Source organism: Accipiter gentilis, chromosome 14, assembly GCF_929443795.1.
Source record: "Accipiter gentilis chromosome 14, bAccGen1.1, whole genome shotgun sequence".
In the NCBI taxonomy this organism is placed as follows: domain Eukaryota; kingdom Metazoa; phylum Chordata; class Aves; order Accipitriformes; family Accipitridae; genus Astur; species Astur gentilis.
The window spans coordinates 10854901-10873251 of record NC_064893.1 but is presented as its reverse complement, the minus strand read 5'-3'; the positions used below and the strand labels follow the sequence as shown (position 1 = coordinate 10873251).

Here is an 18351-nt window from a genome sequence, read left to right as displayed (position 1 = left end):
TGCGATCAGATGTATCAAGCATAGGTGGGAGATGTCAGCATTCAATGTATCTTGGCTAGACACACCCCATTTTTGACACTACTACTGCAATAAGCAAGAAAATAAATATGAAGGATTAAATTACACTCAGCCGTGAACTAATACAATTTAACAGTTTTCACCTAAAGGAATTCCTCATAAACATTATTTGGAAAATCACTGCTGAAGTTTACTGTAGAAAAGTTGCTAATTTCAGTCAAACAATTTATCATGATATTTATTGAACATAAGCATCGTAGCTTGAGAGTTGCTTTTTGACATTTCTTGAGTGCCAAGGATTATTACAGCAATAACAATTTACATAACAATGTTATTAAAAAACCAACCAACTAACCCAAACCAACAAAATGTAAGGCAAGGAAGAAAAGGTTTGGATACAAATGGAGTATTAGATATATTCTAATTTTGTGTCTATGTACTTCTCTGGGAAGACATTATCTGAAATAATAATTATGAATACAAGACTATTTGTGAACTTTTTTTTATTATTTTAAAAGAGACTAAATCCATCAATAATGATGCTATTAGCTTTACATGTACTGTAAAAATATGTGTCATTTTAAGATGACCCCCCCTGCCCTCTCCTCCTCCTCCTCCTTCATCATGGCACATATTTGTCCAAGAGCAAGTTAAATGGCCTCAACTGCAAAATAAGCACAAGTAATGAATCCATATAACAGAGGTAAACAAATGACCCTTACTTAGAAAGAATATTTACCTTACCAATAAGATAAAGGGTCCATACACTCAGAGCACTTATTCCTCCTCACTGAAGGACAGCCTGCCAACAGTCTTTAGTAGTGGTACCATGTAATTTCTGTACTACTTTCTCATACTGCGTATGGGTCCTTAAAAAGATGTAATACTTGCCTCTTCAAGAAGACGTGTAACAGCATCTATGTCATTGTATGTTTTAGTCATCTGGCCCACTCTTTCAGCACATAAAACTGTAAGGAAATAAAATAAAACATTAATCATATTGGCAATGCTATTAGGGGGAAAATATCCTTGTAAGAGTTTAGGTTTGCATAAGCTTTCATCTTAAAACAACTTCTGTCAATTTTTGGGTAAGTTTATCAAAAGCTAAAAAAAAAAACCAAACAAAAAACACCAACTCAAAAATAATGAAAGGTTCAAGTTAAACTGAAAATAGAAGTGTTTCTCTTTTGTAATGAGTATTTTCTTTTGTTATTGGCAGAACAAACAGTTAAAATGTTAAAACTTTCTTCTCTGAAGAGGAATCTTTTGAGTTTATGAAAAAAAGAAACAAGGAAGAAGTGAAAACAGATGATCTTAGATACCTAATTAGGATTCTATCATGTCACCTAGAGAGTTACTCCATGAATAAGCAACTCCAATACTGTTAGTAACACTGTTCAACACAGTATCTTTGTGTCATATTAAGTTGATAAGAACTGAGTTCTCTGGTATGAGACAATAAAGTAAATACAAAATGCACACAAAATAATAAACGATTCTTATAATATCCAGACCACACCATAGTGGCCACAGTACACTCGTTAAAAATATTTACTTAGACTGGATAAGATGATTAATCACTAAGGCGGAACCAGGAGTTTTGTTAGACTGAATAAAGTATGAGGAAGTTTAGTCTATCACCATAGGTGATCCTTCAAGAAGCTACACTGACTTATCCAGAAGTCTGCAAATTTTTGAAAAATCCACGAATAATCAGAGGAAACAACAGCGCTTTGTGCTCTACCCTTATATTCTTTTTATTTTCAGCTACACCTATTCCTCAAACCCTGTAATTCTGGAAAAAAGGGACTGTTAATTGAGTTGATCATACGGACTATGGGTTATCAGGCTGCTGTAGCACAAATTATTATTCAGGGGATTTACCCTTGACAATGTCAGTTAGAGCTCAGTCTGACAGATTAGCTAATGTTGCTCTAGCGCACATGAAGGCTGGGGGCGGGGAGAGACAGACAACGCCTAATAAGATTTAAATGGGGGGGGGAGGGGGGAAGTGTATTGAGTAATGTTAGCAGGAGACAGTTTGTCACATTAAGGAAACAACACTACCCAATTTATAAATATACAATCTACATATACATAAATATACAGTTGACCACCACTACAACACATCAATAATGTATCAAATACAATGGTACTTAGGTATCTTTCAAAATGTTGGAGGATTTTTTCCATACCTAAACATCAGGAAGTTGCTTAAACTAGGGCAAGAAGTACAATTTGTTTGTTTATTTTCCCATTTCTCAAATTCTATTTTTGAGGATCAAATCCTGAAAACATTTACAATATTTGGTGACAACAGTAGTGCCAGTGAACTCCAAAGAATGCCATTCAAAAGTATTCAAAAGACAATGACACTTTTCTAAATAATTAAGTCTGAAAGTGGTAACAGAAAAAAGTTTACATTTCAAAGTAATAACTTGACAAATATTACATAGCAATATAAAGAATAACTATACCACTGCACAAGCAAAAATATAGTGCATCTGTAAATTACAAGCTATACTAGTCAAAAGCAGACTAATCAGGATTCCACAGGGAAAAAAAAATTGAACTTGCAGAGAACATCAGCTATAATAAACAAAGGGGTTAAACAGAAGCTTTGCATAAAAGCTTCACATAAAGACAGATGGTGTCACATCCAGAAGACTATTCAAAATTAAAAGAAAAAAAATTAACATTCCTATAAACCCTATTTTTTTTAAAACATTGTAAATTCATAAGTCATGCCATAACACGTTTATCAGAAACCCTGATGCCAGCAGGTTATTTTCCAAAACAATTGTACATTAAATAATTCCCTTGGTTACAACATTCCTTCACTACTATAAAATAACTTTTGAGATTGTCATTAGCAAACTCATTTTAACTCCATACCTAGCACTAATAATCACCACTGATTACAACTATGGCAATCTCACACCATCCTAATTCAGGTCAATGTATAACTTTCCTAACATCCAAGCTGACAAAAGGATGGTGCTCCCACAGAGAGAATAAAGCCACTCAGCTGGGAGAGTGATAAAGGTTGATTCATGGGGCTGCTCGCTCAGCTATTCCTTCAGAACTTGCCATTTAATCTTTAACGTGGCAGGGTAATACCACACCCTTATCGCAACAGACCTATTACTAGCAAAGCAGTAGCGACCTGGTCACCAGTAGCTTTTATATCTCAATTTCCATCAAACTGCTGTTGGTCATTGTTAAGACAGAAGTCTTCATATACTACTCTGGCAACGTGGAAGGGTTTCAAATCAGAATGGTATCTTATGCACCCTCTTTAACGTCCAAGTGGAAGCAAACTTCAGTAGACTGTATATAATAAAATGCCTCCTCCAGTCAACTACCTTCTATTGGCACTCAACAAATGATACAGGAGAAGCGCAGAGCTACTAACTACAAGGAAGGCTTTCCTTTTGGAAGGAGGGCAAACTTGCAGAGAGATGTTGCTCTCCATCCCTCAGAAACCAAGGCTTGTAGAAATGAGAAGGTGAAAAGCAAAGAGAGAAAAAGCAATTCAGAAGCAGCATTAAAAAACCCTCAAAACAGTATCTCTGTATGCAGTTATTCAGCCTCCACAGATACAAGATAACATTTGGCCAATTGCTAATGCAGTGATTTTTATTTCCTTAGTGTTCAAAAAATCTACCAGTAAGACACACTATTTTTTAATAATCATTTTGAGCTCTGATTAGTGAAGTATGGAGGGGACCCCCACCCCCAAAAAAACCCACAACCCTCCACATCTCTAATGGATTCTGCATAGTAGGTTTCTAGCCTGCTGGAGTTTCTGATGAGTACGAGAGCCTGGTAACACTACTGTAAAGATAAAACAAGAGGAAATGAAGGACAATGCCCTGTAATACAAAACCTACAGTGACAATTTACTGACCTCTCTTTGCTCACTTGCAAATCAGTAGTATTTTTGCTTGAGGGAGATAGGAAGCACAGTGTCTAAATGCATGGATGCATGCAAACATCCAAATCAAATACACTTTGCACCTCTCAGTTTATGGAGAAGGTTGTTAGACAATAAAGAAAGAAAGAATAATTAAAAAAAAAACAGTCTACAGCAAGTGGAGGGACCACAGAATTCCAGAAACACAGTTAGAAAATGTGTTTTGGTAACTCCTTTGAAACTAATGTCACAGGTCCAAACCAGGAAACAGCCAAGAAAGCTTCTATCACATTATTTTCATGACAGCATATAATATATGCTACCAGGGACATATTTGCAGTTCAAACTATTTGTTTTTTTAACAGCCAAACACACAAATGGATAAATGCTACACAGATGAAGTATTTCCTCTGCCTTGAAGTACCTAGCACCATCTTCATACTGTCTTAAAGCTTGCCAATTTATGGGTACCCACATTGCTGTTTCCCAATGTGAGTACAGCTGAAAGGATGTACTCTGCATTTATTTCTCTTCATCTATTTAACGCAGCATCTGACGGGAAGCTTCTTGCAGGCTCTGAGCTCCACACTGACTAAAGCACCGATTCCCAAGCTGAAGATGCTCAGGGAGAAAGGAGGAAGGTATGTACCTTCCTGGATTGCTCCCTGAAAGTCACACAGCCATCTAGCATGCTGTTTAGAGGAAAAGTATGCTTCCAGGAACAGGAAACAGCCATGGAAGGGAAGGGGAGCAAGAATACCACTGTTGGGAGCTCCTGCAATGAGCCACCACCGACCAAACAGGGGATTCAGGTGGAAGAAAAAAAAGAACGAAAAAAAATAAAAAGCACAGGAGCCAGCAGTCAGAGGTGTCCTCACCCCCTGCTCCCTGCACCCCTCCTCAAGGCAGACCCCTTTTTCATTTCTGAGACCTATCAATCAGGGACAAACTAAAGAACTAAAAGAGAGCAGCAGCCATGGCTGAAGAGGAAAGTCCAGCTCCCACTGCTCTGCTTCCCATATATGGGAAGCATCTACTGGGAAAAAGAAAGGGGATAAGATGTTACGGTAGTTTCACTTTTTGGGCAAATGATACTGACCTGTATAATTATAGAGACTAACAGGGAAGGCCCTAGTGCACTTGGATTTCCCTGTCACCAAAATTTATTTCCTCAGAAACTACATCAAGATAAGGCAATACTGTTCATGGAGCACAGATCTCTGGCAATTTTAATACCAATGCTTCTTATTGGCAAGGTGGCAGCAGGGGACATTGCTTTTTTCATAATAGTTCCCTACCCAAAGCCTTTAACCATGACAAGGCCTACTATATTCTTGATCAGTCATGAGAAGCCCTGCCTCACAAATAGTATCCGTCTCCCTCTGCTCAGAGCTCTGTCCCAACACTGAAAATAAGATCACAAGCTCATCGCATGTGGAGACATACAGAACACAGTAACACTGACTGGCCTTACTGCCGGGTATCACTTGGCAAACATTGCCAGTCATAGACCCTGGCAGGCTCGGACTCCTCAGCTCATGTTGGTTTAATTTCTGAAAGGCTGTTTTTGCACTCCAAGGATAAAGCACTTGCTAAAAATCACAGCTTCAGTTCTAGAGCCACCAGAAGTGATGCTCCGGCACTGGTTACTGCGAGCACTATATCGACTTGAGCCAAGCACATGAGGAATTCTGAAACTGTGCCACATTATGTATATTCCCTTTCCAATAAACCCAGGAAAACTACACCTAAAATGTGCCATCAGCTCTGTTACTGACTCAGACTAGAAAGATTTTACATGTTTAAAGATAAACATGGTAGCTGCTCCTCCACTAAAGAGGAGTTTTTGGCAGCCCTGGCTAAACTGGGGCAGAGGCTTCAGGTCTGCTGTTGCCTGTCATATTTGAGACAGCCCTAAGAGAACACGTTCATCTAAATTGCTTAATATTTGGAAGAGACTACTGTCACCAGAGCTCGAAAAATGTGCTTCTGAGGCACGACCGGCTAGAAGTCCGAATTTTAACACAATGCACCAGCGGTTCCCCCTGCCTCCCCCACCGCTCCCCGAGTGGAGGAGTGGGCCGGTCCCTCCAGAAGGCACACAGGGAGTTCAGCGGGTGGCCATCACCCTGGCCAGAGGGATAAAGAGCGGTCACAGCTTGCCAACTGCTTCACAGCTGTCAAATCACACTGTGGGCGAGCTCCATGGAGGAGGCTGGAAGAACATCCTGTTGTGAGTGATACACGCTCAGTCAGCAAGTACATATTAGCACGGTGAAAAATAACTACCCTAAATTCAACAGACAATTACAATAGATTATTTTTTTTCTTTTAAATGTTACAGCGCAGCTTACTGTGATTTCAATGGTGTAGTTTGCAAATTAATCTTTTAATATTAAGGGGCAGTTACTGATTCTTCTAGAAGACGAGATTTTATCTTGCCATTTGAGCTATGGTTTGAAGGGTGTTTGTTTACTGCCATTTCTCTCATATAGTATTCAAACAGCTTAGTAAATCCAATATTAAAGCCGCTTATACAAACCTATGTTATTACTTAATTGCAGGTTCGGGAAAAAACTTTGCTGTTATTTCTTTTCTAAAGTGTATGCCGAAACACTCAGGTAGGTAGCCTTTTCAAAGTACTTCCTCTAAGCAGGGCATGAACTGCATCTAATTTTCTTGGGGTAAATGAAGAAGTAAGTTAAAGGAAATTTCAACAAGAACATCACACTATTCTATTAGCATAAACACAGATCAAATGTGGTAACTTGGAAAATACAGCCACAAAGTGAAACTAAGGAGATAAGGAAAAGCGCCTGGAAAGAACTCACCATCCCCTTAATGCATACATCATATACTGATACAGCCTACCATAGCTGCTCTGTTAAAACCTTTCTTGCAAGATTTTTGAATATTAGCCATTGAATTACTGTCTTGACATTCTCCTCCATCTGTTTCTTGTCAAGAAATGTCTGGACTGCAGTTCTTGGAACTAATAAATGGGTGTAAAGCTTAAACCAGGATCTGGACTGTCAGTCTTTCAAAAATCCTAAAATAAAGCTACAAGCCTATGTTAAAAGCCACGCATTGTCAGCTGTCTCCCTCTCTTACATATGTGATCTTTTCCTATTCCAAATCTTTGGGAGGGATTGGCTGTGCCAAAGTTTTCAAGAATTACTAGTCTCCATCTTCTTTCTTTAGTGTTTAAAGATGTTTAAAGATTCCAGAGCCCTGCATGGCATTCTAGTCAACGTCTTTGTAAGGTAAAATAGGTATTTTACATTTTCTGGAAGTCAGACCCCGAGAGTGCCTGAACTTGAGATTTTAACAGTGATCACAAGCCTTTTTTTTTTTTTTTTTTTTTAATTAAATTTGAGCTAGATTCTCAGCCTGCATTCATCCAGTACTTTAGATAAGGAGGACTTTTAATCTGTTACATTAGTAAATTTAAATAGCAATGACTGGCTGCCATCATAGGTCCTAAACAGGTAACAGACTTTTCCTGTCCCACCTGCAAAAGCAAGGATCAAAATACAGCCCAGTTTCAAGTTTAACTGATACAACAAATCACTAACCAGATAAAACTGACAGGTTGTTCTTTTCACAGCTCAGGTTCTTTAATCAACAAAAACTGAGTAGACACTATCAACAGATATCCCTGCACAAAGTTTCACTGCAGTCAGCTCAAACACCAGCTTATCAAATGAAGAGTAAACATGTTGCTGTCAGGCAAATTTACAACTCCAAAGCAACGCAGACTCTAGGACTGTTCTGGCTAGACCTTTATGAAGATGCTTCGCATAATCATCAAGAGACGCGATTCTGTAACACCGCCAAGCATTAATGCTAGTTCTGTGACAGAGGTTCTAGAAACAGGACTGTGGGCAGTCAGAGGCTCTAAATGTCGGGACAGGGCAAAACCTCACTACATCAAAACAACCATGGAAATAATAGACGAGTAGTGAGTACACATTCTGCACATGGAATAGGCTAGTTAAGGAGTCTTAATTACACAATTTTTAGCCCCTTCTTTTCAATAACTATAAATGGTTAAAGTGAAGCATATTCTCAGACTTCCCCTTTCTGATACCAGATTTATGGCCAGATATGGCTAAAATGTTCCTTTTGTTCGGCATGAAAAGGCTACATGCTGGTATTTCCATCTGCTTTACTTATAGAATAGATTGACTCATCCCCAAGAGAAATACTATTGCTTGTAAGTGCACCCACGTGCAAAGATACATAGAAACAGCACATATCATTTAAAGTGCCTCTGTATCACTACAACACTGAGTGTGTAGATGACGCGAAGGCATTTCAAATACATACTGAGCTTTTGAGGGGAAAGTACTGTAGAAGAAGAGGGCTAAATTTATCCCAGATGGAAGTCAACATTTATTTTCCTCTCTCAAAATCAACAAGAACAGCTTCAGACTGTACTTAGATCTGGATGACAAGTAAAGTCAGCCGGAAGAATAAGAACAGCTTGATGTATGTTTCAGCAACCATTTAATCGCAAAAAAAAAAAAAAAAAAAAAAAAAAAAAAGGAATCGAACATAAAACAATGTCAGTTGGCCTCTCCTAGTAAGTTTCCTCCCCACCCCAATCCCCAGTTTTAAAGTTTCCTTTTACCAGTATTCTCTCTAGCACCTTTCTATTTTGCACAGACACACAAGTTATCTCAGCTTCCTTCAGAGACCCCAACAGGAGAGATAGACAAGTTTATTGACTGCGTATGACTGAAATCCAGGTGGAACATCTGATTCTGAGGAAGTCTTTACAGGAAAGTCCTATGCAACAGGATTCAAAGAGCATGTTTCATCCACTGAGGCTTCGGACACAGGAACTCTTTCCCATGGGGTGAGTAAGGGTGTAAATTCACAGCAGGTCACATTCTCTGTGCTAACAATCTTTCAAAGCATCCTTACAGCAGCTTTATGATGGTATATTTGGAAGTACCAGCTCTCTACCATAAAACTGCTATTTTAGAGCAAAATTTACAGCACGTGAAGTAACATAAAGGGCACATTTAGCTTTTGGTACCTGAAGCCCTGAAAAAGATTGCCAGCCTGGCTGGAAGCAGCCCTTGAATGGGTACACTCTCTATACCGCAGGTGCACAGGAGGATTTTCAATGCACGTACATTCTCATTCCCACCCTAACGGGCCAGTTGCCTGCAATACTCCAGGTGTCCATTATTTCCACAAAGTATGGCAAGGTTTTGGGGTTGTTTGTTTTGTTGAAAGGTTAAGTCACAAGACCCAAAACTTGGATTGCTTCTGTCTATGTGTTTTCAAGTTCATAGATAAGCACAAAATCATTGCCCTGTTCTGCTACTCATTTTTAGTAGTACCTGTTGGGAATGACAACCTACCACACAGACTTTTGTAGCACACACATATACAATGTATGTATAAAAAAATGCACTACAATTCCAAAGAAAGATAATTTCCCAAATCCAGTTTCATTATAAAAAAAATTATTGCATAGCCTACATCTGTTGATCATGTGTTTCTTCTTTAAAGAAGTTTACATAAATTAAGGTTCATCCTATTCATATGAGTATTTTCTTAGTCTTTCATCTGAATGTACTGGCTACATATTAAAAAAAAAAAAAAAAGAAAAGTAAAATTTAGTAGATTTCTATCCACAAATATCACTCAAATCACTTATATGTTGCCAAGTGCTAGCACCATAAAAGTTTAAAACCAAAAGGTAAAAAGTACCTTCTTCCAAGATATCGAGGCTCTGCCTGTTAAATGTGTGTTCTCTCTTATTTTCCTTTTCATAGTCATATTCAAAGCTTTCCTCTTCGTTTACCGACATTGCCAAAGTTATCCCAGATCGACAGGGTATGATGCTTTAGTCTCACAGGAGATGGGAAGTCATTCCCTTGTGGGCTGTATTTTTGGGGAGAGCAAAGCAAGGTCTCCACAAAGCAGGATACCATGTTTCCTCACTCACATGCTCAGCCAGGGAGCTCCTGAGCGACTGAGTATTTGCCCTTAGCGCAACAGCTTTGTGTTACACAGATGGGGTGGAGGAGGGAAGAGACCATCTGTCTAATAATTACTAGAAGATTTATGTCGTTCCTCACGCCAGCTCTGAGGGTAGCCAGTTTTTGCTCAACAGCTCCACTAGCATATTTCAGACAAAGTAGGCGGGCTGAAGGTCCCCTCCTCGGCACTCCTCGCCTCCGCAAGGTTCTCCCTCCTCCGCCCCTCGGCCAAGCGCAGTGGTAGCTTCCCGCAAGCGTCTCGGCAACAGGGAAGTCTGACGAGGCTCCGATCGTCCGTCACACCTGGTGAAGGGCGTGCACCTCCACCGAGTTAAACCTCCTCTCAAACTGCCTAACGCTGCGAGGAACACATTTCACGGGAGCAGCGAGCAGCCTAAGCCCTGTGCACATGCACACGCCAATCCCACCCAGCAGAGATCTTGAGAGCTGCGGCTAGTGTACAGTACGGTCCGACCGCAGCATCCATCGTGCGCTACCACCACCGCGTCAAGAATTAGGCTGGGGGGAAGGGAGCTTTTTTATTGCTTTTACAGAAAAGATTACGCTTGTACAAAGCATTCAAATGACCTATCACATCAGCTGTCAGGTACCGTGCTTTCCACAGTCATCTTTACTATTCCTTCTGCTGCGGGAAAGAAAACACCTCAAGTCCACGCGTGGCACCCTGGAGCATTTTCAAGGGTGTACCTATCTCTTCGCTGTTCAGCAACAACAACAACGCTCCTTGTGCTCAGACCTCATGGTTTGCAACAGGCTGTGTTTGCTAAACTTGAGTACGCATATAGGGCAGGTTAACTTTCTTATTTAACTTTTTGCAGCTATAGGTATTTAAAGTTTGCCAAGTTGCCTCCCTGGCTTTCAACGGCAAATAGGCGCCCTTTGCTGCTTGCGGAAAGCGTTCCTATCTGCATCACAAGGCAAAGCAGTTGCAGGCGAAGTGGGGGCTCTGCAAGGCAAAGGCAGCTCATCACCCTCTGAGGGGACGTTAACCGCTGGGGAGGGAGACGGGCAAACATTACAAGCCAGCAGAACATGACAGTTCGCGTCCTGTAGGAACAATTTCTCTATTACGATTTCTCTAAGCGGTGTGAACGTATGAGGTAGTATGAGAGGGGAAGAAACTGATTTTATACCATCACGATGAAATATTCTGTTTTAAGTTTTAAACTCTTGATCTTATATACAAACAATATAACAACATTTATATAAACAATAGCCAAAGGATATGAAATACACGCAAGTGCTTGCTGAGGAAAGGAACATTCATTTCTGAATAAAGAAAGATCTTACTACTCAAACTTAACAACTTGACCTGTAACTGCCCAGGTTTACTGCAATATTCAGCAGCAGCAATAGCCTCAAGAACTCAGTTGGCGAAAAAATAATATTGTCCCTCTCCCCCCATACCACAACATTAAAATATGTCATTTTAATAATAATGTAACAGGGATTACTTCTAGTTTCTGATTCCTTAGAGCTTTTCTGTGTCTTCATTTCTCCCCTGTAAGAGTGAATCAAAACTCTAAAAAAAAAATAAAAAAAAATTAAAAAGTCAGACAGTAAGAGTCTTAAGTACCTACTTGCCATACAGGGTCAATTTACCGCATCTCAGTAATAGCTAGAGAATAGAAATTCAGAGAGTAACCAAAACACTGAATAATTTTAAAAGAATGCAAGCAGCACCTTTTAAAGCTTGGGGACAGAAAAATACACTCCTGCCAACCCTGTTGACGTACTATGGTTTTAATATTGCTGACAAGTGTTCAACTGTAGCTAACCAACTAGTTTATAAAGGAAAGCAGGACCGTGGGTGACACACTGACAACATGCATGTTGCTGCCCAACATATGTGACAATGTAAGGAGAGTAAACGAATATTCCCACAAGCTGACTTCTGAACTGTGACTCATGTCAACTCCTGCTGCGCAGAAGGACTCTGACATCCAAAAGCTGAAAGAGAAGTGTTGCAATGCCTGCTTTGATATCAGCATATGATAAATGCTGATGCAAATTCATAAGGGGTGGAGTAGGAATGTGTACCCCACCCTCACATTATCAACTCATTTTTAGTGCTATTCTGCCTTAACCCTTTTTAGTAGTGCAGAAATATTTGCTTGCTAAAGATTAAGAGCCAGGTTTCCAACAGATACCAAACAATAAGCAGACTGGGGGGGGAGAGGGAAGGGGGCAATGGGGGGAGCTGAATTATATATGGTTCTGAAAATACAGTTTCTAATCAGGAAAGATTCAAAAGAGCTTTTTAGTATTTCCTGTAATCACCTACTCAGGGACTTAAAGAATATACCAGAATTAACATTGCTTTTTATGGGTTGCCACTGCAAAGTAAATTTGACGGATATGCTGCAAACACCACTCTGAATTAGTGGCTAAAGACATTTAACTCCTTTCAGGAAGCTTGCTGAGTGAGTTGCAATGCTTAAAGCACACAGATGCAAATTCCTCATACAATGCTTGCACTAAGGTACAGACTGCCTTCACTAACTTTGCAATCAAACACAGAACACGCAAACCAGGAGCTAGTTTGCAGAGGGCGAGGCTGGGTACAATACAAACAAACCCTCATATCCTGACTCATAATTTCCAAGGAATTCCAATGCATTCAAATCATTTTAACTTTCCCTTATCAATAAAAATATCTAGACTTTTGCACAATTAACCATATTAATTTTGACCACAATTAACTAATAATAACAATGCTGCATTTAGAAGAGAGAGATCCTATGTAAGCAAACAAGTCCTAAAAACCAGCAGCTGAAACAGCAGCACCCAGACTTAAAATACGTTGATGAAGAAGTGCGGGTGTTTTGGGGTGGCTTTTCAGGGAGAGGGATAAATTGGTCATTGAACATGTACTTTCTATTAAGATGTACAGTCAAGCAAAAGGTAGCTTGTTAAAATTTTTACAGGTTTTGCACGTTTCCCACTCTTTCAAAATCCCACCCAAATTATCTTCTGTCACTCAACCAAGAGGACAGCATGTTACTTTTGCAGAAAGGTAATGAAATGGGATGAAGTGGGAAAATGCTTATCTGGAAATTTAGCAGCTGAGGAAAATAAAGAGGAAAAATATCTCTATACTGACATATAAAACACATAAAGACAACATACAAGTAGAAGTAGCTTAGGTCTGACTGGATAAAGAATTGAGAGTCAATGGAGGAATAAAGAAATGTGATATGGCAAAAAGCAGAAAACTAGGGAAATTGTATCAATGATTACATGAATATAAGCAAGGTTCAACCATATTTATCAAGTATAGAGATAAAGAACATAGAGGCGAAACAAGAACAACCTGAATGAGAATTTTAGCTGCATACCTATAGAGCAAGGGCTGTTACAGAGATTGCACACTACAGGCATTCGTAAGATTCTTACAGATTTAGATGGCATACCCACAGGCAGCATCCGCTAAACATCCAGAGTAACACCAGAGTTACTCTGTTCATGGGCATGGAGACGAAAGGGGCTAATGTATGAAGGGAAACGATGACTTGTCATAAATGCGCAACCATCAGCCAAGCTCCTACTGTAAAGGAGAAGGTGTCAAGGGAAGCATATTTTAAGTAAAATGGTTGACTGCTCCACTCAAAGAGCTGGCAAATGTGTGTTTGCAAGGTTACCTGTAACTAAGGTACACAGAGAAAAAAGATGGAGAACCAAGAGAAAAAAAGATGGAGAACCAAGAACTCTCAAATAGCTGCAGCAGGGAATATGAAATATTCTTCTAATGCTATTGTAAACGAGTGACAAAAAAAAAAAAGCAAGGGGCGGGGGGGGGGGGGAACTGGGGGTGTGGGGAAGAAAAAGAACCAGGACACAGTCTCACATCTGTAAAGGCATAGTAATACAAGCAAGACAAGGATAAGTAATCATTCTTAAAGTAGCTGAGAGGTCAAGGAGAACAAGCATTAACATTGTTAATTAGTTTTCAGCTAAAAAGAAAGTTAGGGAGCTTGCTGATAATCATTGCAGGAGAGTAGAAAATAGAACAGAAGAGAGAAGCTCCAAACAGTAACTGCAATCCGAACACATGATGAAAACATTTCAATGTGAGCAGAAAGAAAATACAGGTATGGGTTGAGAGTTATGGAGAAGAGCAAAAGCAGCATAAGGGGTGCTGGAACGACAGAGAGAATGAGATGAAGTTGCTCAGGCAAACATAAAAGGGGTTACAAGCTTCAGCATGTGTGACAAAAGGCACACAGTGTGATTGGCAGGGGCAAAAAAGGAAAATGCACTATTTTCCGCACAAGAAATTGCTGAAACTCATGGGCAACAAAAGAAGGAGAGAAGAACCAACTGCACATACGCAAAATCATCCGGAATTGTAGGCAATGAACTCTCAGGCATTAGCATGGAGTTGTTCAACTAGAAATAAACAAGTAATGGAAGAAACCACGAGGAAAGTAATTTTATCCAGAGTCAACCTGGATTTCTCTAGGAAGCATTGTTCATTGAAAGAATGAAAAAACATCAGCCTAAGAAAGAGGCAGGGGGACAAGACACAAAGATTTGTATGTGTATCTACTTATCTGTTTATTTAGTTGTTTGGTAGTTTGTGCAGTTTTTTGCATTATTTTTTTCACCCAAGCTGTGTTGTGTGTGGTTTTTTTAAGAATCTATTTGTTTTTTCCAAAAAAACACCTAGATGAACCTAGGCTTTAATACTGTTATCTTTCTACAGAAATTTATCTTATCTTTTCTACAGAAGTTTCACCTTTTCCTCTTTTACCATTGGTTCTGTCAATCTCAAAGTCTGCTATGAAAATAGCTATCTTCCTACTCAAGTACACACCCAGTTCTCTCCCCCTCCCCATTCCACCTACACAATATATTTCATTAATGCCAAGTAAGGTGACAACTGTCACTCATATTATAAAATTTTATACTTGAAAATGTCTCTAAAAAGCACTACATAATAGTTATTTATAGAAGTTTCAATTTACCATAATGTAAGTCAAGAACAGTGATTCAAATAGAGTGTGACATTTTATTGTTTAATTCCATCTACTCCTACTAAAAATAAACTCTGTAGAAGACCTTACATAAAGGGATTAATTCATTATTCCAAACCTAGAAAGTCCTCATAAAGATTTATAAATTGTAAATTTTGAGCATTTATTTGTTTGCTTTTGCAATGTATTAAAAAAAATAATTACTGCCACCAAATGCAGGTTGAAGACATCATTACTATGTCAGTCCTTACAGAAGTTCGTTAAATCCAAGGTAACAGTGAAAATCACTTCTTTGCCTATTAAGTTAAATATTAGCATTAAAATCTTATATCCTGGTATATTTTTAGACTTTTTTTTTCTTTGAAGAACGAGAAACCATATGTTGCTCAAATAATTCTTAAAAAAAGGAAAACAAATGAAGTCACATCTTTTAAATGGAAATGTGAGTCCCAGTGGCTCTGACAAAGACTGTAGGAACAATTTAATCAGAAAAATAATTCTGGAGGATAATACTCTGTGAGGTTTTCTATTAGTTTCAATGTACCGGCAACTCTGGGTGGGATTCACAATTGAATGCACACATAGATCTGAGCTTCAGAGAGTCCATGTATAGCAGAGAAGTAAGCTCTCTAACTATGCTTCACCTTGTCTTAAAATAGATATTCAAAACAGGTCAGCTGAGCTGCAACTGCCTATCACTCTCTATTGAATATAAAAAGAATCTCAGGCAAATGACTCTGTTATCGATAAATACATGGTAGAAATATCAAACATCAGTCGAGAGGTAGGCATCTCTTATAATATGCCATCTGCTCCATGTTTTTGGAAAAGCTCGGTTTTCTACTATAAAGGATGCCTTTTGTCTCCCACTACAATTAGAATACCTTTCTCCATCAACAGGAAATGCTAATATTATTTTAAAGCCAAATTAATAGGACAGTATGGAAGGCCAAAGATTATGTCTTTCACCGCACCTCTCAAATCCTTCTCTCTTTCTCGCACACTTCAACTGGGAGAAGCAAAAGAAAGCTAAACCCCATAGAGTTCCATGAAACCCTATGAGATTATCATTCACCTGAAAGCCTGAGACAGGACTGACAGCACCATCCTTCCATCATGTCAAAAATAGTATTTTAATTATAAAAAAACCAAAAACCCAACCAAAATAATTTTTAGAAAGCATTACGCCTTACCTACTGGAGAGATTTTTCCCTATCAGACATTAAACCCTGCTTTCTCTTAGGGAAGAACTTCCCAAATACTTCAAGCAGCCAGCCAGCACATACTCTAGATCTCAGCTCATGGAAGAAGTATGCTGGGCAGGGGCTTAGCACTTGCAAGAAAACTTGTAAGCCCAGAATCAGACCAACCACTGCAGTGCTCCTGGGGCCCTGACCCCATAAGGTACTTAAATGCTTGCCCAACACCTGTTGCTTACTCCATTACCATGGAACTCCCATAGTTTCTCGAACTGATGAGCAGATCAGCTCTTAGCTCAGACATTCAGGCATGCCACACTTCCATGTAATGATACTTTGACCAGATAAACAGAAGACCATAAAAAAGAACAATAAAAAGAAGGCTATCTATATTTAACCCGTGTGTGTGTGTGTGTGTGTGTGTAATCTGCTACAGCTTTTAATGACAGTACAACTGTTCTATTTCATAAGCTTCTAAAACCAGGCCAACTCAGCCTGTTACATCATGTGGATTAATCAGATGCTACAGTATTTACTAGGGTTAAACCTAAAGGATAAAGGTTACATAATGGATTCAATCCAACTTAAAGTGGTCAGGTCTTTCAAATAAATATGCACCTTTCCTCTTTGAACACCTGGACAGGAATAATCAATTAAACATAAGAGAAGTTCAAGTTTAACAAGCTTCTGAAATTGTAAACAGTTCCAAAATCTAGTACAGAGAAACAAATGGAGGCACACATCACTCAAAGGACCATAAAAACCCATTCAAATTTTGTCACACATATCTTCACTCTTCATGTCCCCTCTGATATTGTTATCAAAGCACTATGAACTATCTTTATATACTACATTCATATAACATCCCCTGGGCCTACACTCCTTACTCCTTTCTGTTCTTTGCTTCACTATGATCTTGGACTTGCCTTGTTTAGCCAAGCTCTCCAACCAGAACAAAATCCATATACAACTACTGCTTTTCCAAAGGCTGCATTTTGTTTTAGAGGTTACCACTGAGTGCCATCAATGAGGAATCTTGATTTTTCCACTCTGCAGAGTACAGTTTTAGACTTTCCTTATCCTTCCTTGTGTGCCTTCTATCAGAAGTCTGATGAAAACCTTCAGTGTTCTAATAAAGAAATAATAGCCCAAGCAAACATTAGAAAAATCACAAGAGGCTCAGAAGATAATGCTCGCCAGAGTTTGTAATTCTTCCAGTTCAAAAAGTTAACCTGCTCACTTCTAAGAAGCTACAGTTTTAAATGTCTTTCACAGACAAATAACCAGAGCGAAGACACGTACTGCCTATTAACACATTAAATACATATGTATTACAGCATACTGGTAATGCACAAAAAACAGACTTAGACCAGTACAGAATCTTACAATGAGCGTATTTAAATTCAGCACAAATATTATACATACAGTTAGCATTTCAAATATTTCTCCCCCTGCCCAAAGACTGCTCATATAGTGCATACGCTCCTCTGCCACTCCCTTTGAAACAGAGAAAGCTATACAGCAGAGACTCTTGTAGCATGCTCACAAGAGATGTTGAGGTGCAACAGAGATGCGGGCATCTCCGCTACACCAGGGTGCTGCGTTTTTCAAGGTATTTCATTTTAAAAACCATCGAATAACAATGCTCCAGTCTTACAAGCTCCAAATTCTGCAACAAGAGACTAGAAAGAAATATTTACCATCTGTGCATTCTTCATAATACCAGTCCAGTTCATAATAATCTGCTTCAATAAATTTCTGCATAGTCAGTATCCTTCAGCAACATAAACGAGATTTCACTTCGCTGCTAAGGTCAAGTGAAATGCAGCCATGCCTTCCTGCCTTTGCAAAATACCATAGTGCAAGGAAGCTCACAGCAAGCTGAAAATGAGCTGCACATCTTCAATGAGGCTGCGACTAAAATAAAAGGAGGGTGTGGAGGGTGTATTTGGAAAAAATAAAAATAAAATAGAAAAGAGAAAAAGGATGCAGAAGGGAGAAGCAGATGCCCTGGCAGCTCCTCTAATAAAGAAGCTCTGCACAGGAGCCTTGGATGGGTGTTAACAAAATCATCCTATCAAAAGGCTGATGCGCTGACGTGGGGGACACACACCACCGCCTGGCTAACTCATTCCTTTCCTCCCTAGTCCTCACATCTCTTTCAGTCTAACATGTTGCTATGGAGATGAGCTGGCTCCAAAAGTGATGCAGAGATGAAGAAA

General features: G+C 39.2%; 1 protein-coding gene across 9 annotated transcripts in view; it reads right to left on the bottom strand.

Moving 5' to 3' along the window:
- TRAK1 (trafficking kinesin protein 1) overlaps window positions 1-18351 on the bottom strand; it is a 138489-nt gene that overhangs the window by 40058 nt on the left and 80080 nt on the right. For 5 of the 9 annotated variants that reach the window (XM_049817206.1, XM_049817211.1, XM_049817212.1 and 2 more), the window contains one exon: window positions 906-986. In XM_049817206.1, coding sequence (XP_049673163.1) covers window positions 906-960 — 55 coding nt within the window. In that variant the 5' untranslated portion in view covers window positions 961-986. Of the gene's footprint in view, window positions 1-905; window positions 987-9661; window positions 9880-16123; window positions 16239-17829; window positions 18163-18351 lie in introns of those variants that run through there. The other 4 variants (XM_049817208.1, XM_049817213.1, XM_049817209.1 and 1 more) reach the window with 3 other exon arrangements.